Below are 7,497 nucleotides of genomic sequence, written 5' to 3' on the forward strand. Positions count from 1 at the left end.
GGTTATTTATTGATATCTCTCCCAACATATATATATATATATATATCATATTATTTGTTTAATTAATTTAATTTAATAATAACAATAAATAAATAAATTATTATTATTTTATGATCACACTTACTCACATATTATTTTTGAGGTTGTTGCAAGAAGCCTCCACCAAGTTGTCCTCCTTGAATGACATCTTGGTTATAACAGAAACCTCCTTACTTTTATCTGCTATAGAAGCCTTTATTCCTTATTTCTGAACACTACCTAATCCCTTATCTGTTTCAGTGTTAACAGGAGAGGAGCATCAAGGATAATCATGTTTCTTTCAGCAACATTAGCTTTTGACACTCCTTCAGTCTAAACATCAACATTCTGAGGGAGACCCTCGCATATTTGGATTGCTGTATAAGGGGTTTTTGATCCCTTTCACCACTCAATAAAATTTTTAAAGAATTTTCATCATTAATCCAAATATAAGAGTGAGTAAGGGGAGAGAATGTCAAGTGATTCCACATTATTATGACTTTATTAATAAGAATAAAAGAGTTGAAGAGATACTGACATCCAAACTCGACCATTGCAACAGAAATGACACAAGGTGTCTCCTACTTCACCTTATATATATTCTTGCTTGTTTATGATTCGCAAAATAAGGTGAAGATCATTTCTTATATAAATTTTATAACAAGTTATTGTTATTATGGGTGGGTAAAACAAATCAAAATATCAAACTAAATTGTGTAGTCATACCATATTAAATTGAAAAATCGTTTTACCATTTTTCTTGTTTGCATTATGTTAAGAGTTTTAACATGGTTCAATTTTGCTTTGATTCATTCAATAACCGTGATAAACCAAATCGAATCAAATTGATTTGTGTATGTGTGTATATATATATATATGTGTGTGTGTGTGTGTGTTGTTTAAGTAATACTTTGGGTTTATTACTTTTATGATATTTTTCTAAAATTAGGATTTTAATTATCGTTTTTGTGAATGTTTTTAAACTTACGTTAGGTGTTAGTTTACAGTTTATAAAAATTTATTATTTCTTGTTGATGGTTGAGTTTCATACGTATCAATTACAAAAGGAAGAACAAATATTAAGTTATAGCGACTTTAAACTTTTAATTTGAATGCAATGGTTTACTTTGGTTAATGTTGTCTTGAATCTTGTCATAAAAATTAGTTGATATAATTTGATTAATAGTTCGAAACAATTCTATTTTCATTCATATTTTTGACAAATCAAAAGTTCGATTTGGGTTGGTAATTTGAGGAGTATGATTTGATTATGTTCTAACTGTTATCATCTTAACTTAAAATATACTTAGGTTGCATTTGACGCACAAAACATCTATTTTTTTTTTAATAATAGACAAAAACAATATAAAAATTTGACACATAGCAAAAGAATATATATTATAATCATAAAAATATTAAAAGAAATAAATAAAAATAACCATTCATAAATTATATAACAAAATGCCAATTCCTATTTTATTATATATTTGGTGAAATAATATATACTTTTATACAAATAATTTATTTTAAATAAATACTTGATACAGCAAATGTAATCTTATAAATGTTTTATTAGTGTTCATACCTAACATTGAAATCAAAATTGTAGATGGGCCGGTGGAGGACAGGCCGGTAGAGACTAGCCAGTGGAGAGCCGGGGTTGTCCGAGCCCGCATTCATGCGGCGACACGACGGGCCCAAGTCTCGTCCAAATCCAAAACAAGACGCACTCGAAGTTAGGAAAGTTCCTAGCAGCGTCCTGCTTCGACCATAGCACCGTGGCACGTGGCACGTGATGCATACGCACGTGATAGCGACATTATTAATTAGCTTAATCACCCAAGCTTACGCATCACGAGCTGAATTTTTTTTTTTTTTACCAATTTTATAATTTAGGATAGCTTATCCTAAATATTTTTATGCTAAGTCATTAATCAATTTAAATTTTCTCTAAAATAAATAAATGAATAAATACATATTTTTTACATGTATACATATAAATTATTTTAAAGAACAAAATTTATAATATTTAAAATTATTTTAAAATATATATAACATGAATATATAATTTTTATAATTATTTTTTGAAAGGTTTTATTTTGGAGTATGAGTTTAGGATTTTATATTTAAAGTTGGATGAATTTAAATAAATTTTAATATAAATTTTTTTATCATATTTTATTTAAATACAACATATTACTTAATTAAATTCAATAAATAAACATTTTATTCTCACACCATATTGATTTAAAAAAAAAATTTATAGAAAAATTAGGCATTAATTGCCGTTGCAAATGCGGGTCCCGCCCGAATGCAAAACCTAAATTCTTTATAAAAGAAAGTTTCATCGTCCTAACTTTTTCTCGCACCTCTCTTGCTTCAACGCGAAGGATCAACCGGAGCCATTGTCAATGAAGTACCACAACGTTCCTCCTCAAGAGCCGTACCCTCCCCCGCCACCGCCACCGGGATATCCTTCGGCGGTTCCCCCGCCGTCGCCGTACGAAGGGTGGCCGCCGCCTCCTCCTCCGCCGCCTGGGTACCCTCCGCCGCAGCCGGGGTACCCTCCTCCGCCGGGCTATCAGGGCTACTTTCAGGAAGGTTATCCTCCGCCACCGCCGCCGCCCCATCACCACCATCAGCAGCCGGAGTACTCATCCCATGATGACCATTGCTGTTCTTCCATCCTCAAAGGCTGGTATGTCTTCTCTGCTCTTTAATTAATTAATCAAGGTATATTTCTCCCTCCATCTACAGTTTGTTGATGAATTGATGATGATGATCATCCGATTCATCCCCTGCTACTCTTCCCTCCTTTTTCCTCTCTATAAGACTTCGTTTGGATTGGGTAATTTGAAGCCAGAAGAAAATTTCTTTTGGATAGTAGATGTTTGGCTCTTAAACCTAATATAATATATTTGATATTAGATCCGTAGATGACCCTCTTTAATTTTTTTTTGGGGAGTATGTATTTCATGATTTGGATTTCGATGTGTTCAATATAAACAAATAGTATAAAATTATATTAAATATATTATAAATTAACACAAATCTAAAATTCAAATCTCCAAATTCTTACTTCCAACCACTGTGAAAACTTTTCTTTACAACACTTCCCCTTTTCTTGTCAATGAGCTATTCATGGTTGTAGATGAAAAGTGTCTTTCACTTTACTTTTTTCTTTATGTTGTATTCTAGTGATTCAAAGGGATTTGAAATCTGTAGTTGTGGAAAAATTGTGCAAAACCTAATACAAATTCTAAATTCAAAGTCTGAATTCCATTTTCTCAAGAGAATATATTCGGTTGCTTTTGGTAATTCCAATTTTGAACTTTTAATTCATTTTGATAAAAATATAATTTCGTTTTAAATTTATGGTCTGATGGACATTTATGAGCTCGCAATCGACTGTGATTAATGGATTCTTGCTCTGAAGGAAGAATTTACTTTCCTCTTTTTTTTTTTGGGTTTTGATTTCATTTGCAGTTTGGCTGCACTTTGCTGCTGCTGTGTGCTGGAGCAGTGCTGTTTCTAGGCATGCTTTATATGTGTGATTTCTGGTAATTCTTGGGCTATTAACTTATGAAAGCCCATCGTCATTCAGAAATTGCAATGTTTATATATGGTTTGATGAAATTTGTATCCCAAATCTATTGACATAATCATCTACAATACTATTGTGTTAATGGCAAAGTGCATCTGCTTATTTCTTTATGTGTTAAAGCTTATATACATTGTTAACCCAAGCTTTTAGATAACATAATATCAGAACTAGTTACCTGCAGGTCTTGAGTTATAGTCTTATTACCCACATTTATTCCATGTTATTTAAAAATTTATGGTGTGTTTATCTCTTCACTTGTCGGGCTGCGCATGCAGGGTGTGTTAAAGCTTGATATATATATTGTTAGTCTACAACCTTAAGGGCTTAAGTGTTTAGGTAAAAGTGGTGATCTAACATTTGGAATGAAAATTGAGTGAGATTTGGAATTATTTTAGAATTTGTTTGGTATTGTTGCCGTTTCTATTTTCTATTTCCATTTCTCCACAATGAAAAAAATAGATTATAAAAATATATTTATTTCTATTATCAATTTTCTATTTCTATTATCAGTTTTTAGGTGTTTGTCAAAAAATTGAAAATCTGATGAATTTTAATATTTTAGAAATAATAGTTTAGATTAAATTATTTATTTTAATATGTTTTTAAATTAAAATTAAAATCAAATGATCATATAAATTTTAATATAATTAAAAGAAAAGGATACATAAATATTAAAAATAATAATAAAGTCAATTAAAAAATATTTTTATTATTTTTTAATTGCCAATTGATGTGAATGGTGTATTCTCAAGAGGGGAGATGAATTGAGTATTTAAAAAATATTTCTAGGTCACTTATGTGTTATTTGGAAATCACAATCAGTATATCGTAACTTAGGGTCTTTCTAAGCAACCTTAGTTTCTTCAAATATTAAGGTATACAGATATTTACAACAAATAAATCATTCATAACAATTTAAGCATAAATATATAAGTGTAGAAGTAAAGAGCATAGGGAAAGAGAATGACACAGTTATTTTTATCAAAGTTTGGCCAATTCTGCCTACACCCCTACCTTAGGTCAACGACCCAAGGATTCTACTAAGTGCTCACTTAATCGGGTAGAGTGACGCCGTTTACAATACTCTTTATGAGGCAGAGTCACTTCAGCTTAATTTACTAGGCTGAACCAAACTGGTTCTCCTTATGAGGTGGAACCTCCTCAGTTCACTTACCGGGCGAAATTAAACTAATTCTCCTTATGAGGCGGAGTCTCCTCAAGTCATCAAATTGGGTTAAAGCCAAACTAATACACCTTACAGGACGGTGTATTGCTCTTTAGGTCATGCCTGGAATAAAAAAGATAATAAATTTTTGTGTACAAACAAAGTGCTTCTACAAAAATAGAGATGTACAAATTGAAACTCTAAAATGCACTATCAGATGATATGATTTTAAGCTCTGTAGAGTATGGGTATTTTCTCAAGAATATTTTGCAATCTTTGAATGAAAATATATATGATAAATACTTCAAAGATTTAACCTTAATAAATATTTCTCCAAAATATTTTTCAATGAAAAGTGTAGGAGAACCTTGGGTTTTGTTTTCAAATGATATTTGCAAAAATAAGATTTATATATGAAAACTCAAATGCAATAAGACTTTTCTAGTACCATACATATGAGTGTAAATATGTGTTTAAGCCTTTCAAAATCAATTCAAGAATATTTTGTAAAACAAGAGATGAAGAGTAGTAAAGTGTAAATGTACTCTTGTTTTTAAAAGAATGAGTGACATAAAAGATATGCAATAAAAGTTCCTTCAAGAATCTAAGCTCAAAGAGCAGTTGTTTTCTCTAAAGAATATTTTCAAAGGAAAGTGTAGGAGAAAAACTAAATTTAATGCACTCCAAAAAGATATTTGTAATGAAAGAAGGGAGTGGAGCTTTTGCTTTTAAAATAAAATGTCCAAAAATATTTGAGAGAATTTTTGGCTAATCAAAAGCACTAATCATACTTTGGAATGGGCTATACATAGACTTTCCAAAAATTTTACCATTAAGAGACACGCTCGTCGTTTTAAAATTGTTTAATTGAAAAACTAATGAGGTTTAGCGCTTTAAAAAAATTAGCAACCCAAGAGGCTCGGTCGATTGAGGGCATTGTCGGTTGATCAAGTTAGGCCAAAATTCAAATTTCTTAGGGGCTTGGTTGACTGAGAAGAGAGCCGGTTGACTGTCTTCGGGCAATTTCCAAAAGTTTGATACTCTATCAGTTGGCCTTGAAGGTTGATCGTCTGAGCTTTTGGTAGTCGGTCGACTGAGGCTTTTTCAGTACAATTTTTGCCGGTCGACTGAGCTTTAGAAAACTTTGACTTCTGGCCTATGGCATGGTCGGTCGATTAAGCCAAATAAAGCAGTCAGGGGCTGGTCGATTGAGACTTTAAAAATAGACCAAAATGTACTAGTCGGTCGTTTGAGGCTATTGTGTGTAAAACTGATCGGTCTATGGTTCTATTTGAGCTTAGCATTCATATCGTGCAAGACAGGTAATTACTACAGACAAATCTAAATGCATTTACAAATCAAATAATATATATATATATATATATTCTTTTTCTATTTTGCTCTTTTGATTCTTCGATGGAGAACGTTGGATAATTTTGTTCTTTAAGTCCTTTAGGCTTTCATTTTTCCTTTCCCTTATGTCTATTTTGAATTATAAACTTGTTCATATGCTAAGTACACATATAAGATACTTGTGTTTTGTCAACATCAAAACAAGGATCGGACTAAAAAAAATCAACGATCTCCCCCTTTTTTATGATGACAAACACATGGAAGCAAAATTGGTTCAGTTTAAAAAGGCTTTCCCTAATAATATGCATAATGTAAAAGATAAGTAATGTAGCTCAAGCATATTGATGAAAGAAGACGTTACAATTTAATATGCATTTTGTTTTTGTAGTAAGGCACATACATGTAGCATTTAAGGCTTCGACACTCATCCTATTTCAATGTTTATAAATGCAGGAAGTGTGAAAAGATTGACAATATTTTGCTTAAATAATTCTCCCCTTTTTTACATCAACAAAATGGCTAAATATAAACAATTTGATCAGTAAACAAAGTTTCTTAGCTCAAAATGACAACTCCACCTATTTAATTTAAAACTTGGGCATATGAAAGCATTCTCATTGATGTTTTGAAAATAGTTGGCATTTTTGCGCACAAAATAGTACAACTGGTAATTAAAACAAAATGACATGATAAACACGGTTGGACCAGAAATGTAACACCCCGACCCCGAGGGGCCTGGGATATTAACTATTTACTACTAATTTACAGCGGAAGCAAATAAACTCAATTTTTATAAAACCAGAGCACTAATATTCCATATTACAATCATTTATTTCAAAAGAAGGAAAATTACACAAACGTAAATATTTGAAATCATACTATATTTCTAATTAATCTTTATTTTTCTAATCCTCACCCGCATGCTTGCTAAGCCTGATTTCCGACATGTCCTTCAGAGTTATCTGAAATAAAATATGATTAGGGTGAGACGACGCTCAGTAAGTAAATAAGATTATTATTAGTGTGTGGCTAAAATGAGCTTTTAAAGAATTTCGTAAAATAATATTTAATAATATAACTTCAAGACTGCTTTTAGAATAAATATAAATTTAAAAATTTCTGCATAAAACTTTTGTCATCAATTTCAACAGTAAATTTTTATAATCATATATTATAACTGCTAAATTAAACTTTTAACTTTAAAACTGTAAAAACATTTAATGATAAACATACATATACTTTTCCTTATACGTTTTCCTTAGATCGTCATTTAAGCACCAGAATGATCATTTTCACGTAAACTTATACTTTTCCTTCAAATAATCAGTAACTTGTATACGTAATTAAATATGTATAA

General features: G+C 30.9%; 1 protein-coding gene across 1 annotated transcript; it reads left to right on the plus strand.

Annotated features, from left to right (window-relative positions):
• Positions 1-2,318: 2,318 nt before the first annotated feature.
• On the plus strand, positions 2,319-3,732 carry LOC131144829 (protein CYSTEINE-RICH TRANSMEMBRANE MODULE 10-like). Its single transcript, XM_058093716.1, has 2 exons — positions 2,319-2,716; positions 3,505-3,732. The coding sequence occupies exons 1-2, from the start codon at positions 2,430-2,432 to the stop codon at positions 3,551-3,553; spliced, it is 336 nt and encodes a 111-aa protein (XP_057949699.1). The 5' UTR covers positions 2,319-2,429; the 3' UTR covers positions 3,554-3,732.
• The last annotated feature ends 3,765 nt before the right edge of the window (positions 3,733-7,497 follow it).

The sequence above is a fragment of the Malania oleifera genome, chromosome 12, assembly GCF_029873635.1.
Source record: "Malania oleifera isolate guangnan ecotype guangnan chromosome 12, ASM2987363v1, whole genome shotgun sequence".
Classification (NCBI taxonomy): Eukaryota; Viridiplantae; Streptophyta; class Magnoliopsida; order Santalales; family Ximeniaceae; genus Malania; species Malania oleifera.

What these genes read in the sequence shown, in the direction of transcription:
- LOC131144829 (XM_058093716.1), top strand. Translation starts at nt 2,430, where the DNA reads ATGAAGTACCACAACGTTCCTCCTCAAGAGCCGTACCCTCCCCCGCCA. An exon ending in TCTTCCATCCTCAAAGGCTG is followed by an intron (nt 2,717 to 3,504) that starts GTATGTCTTCTC and finishes TTTCATTTGCAG; the next exon opens with TTTGGCTGCACTTTGCTGCT.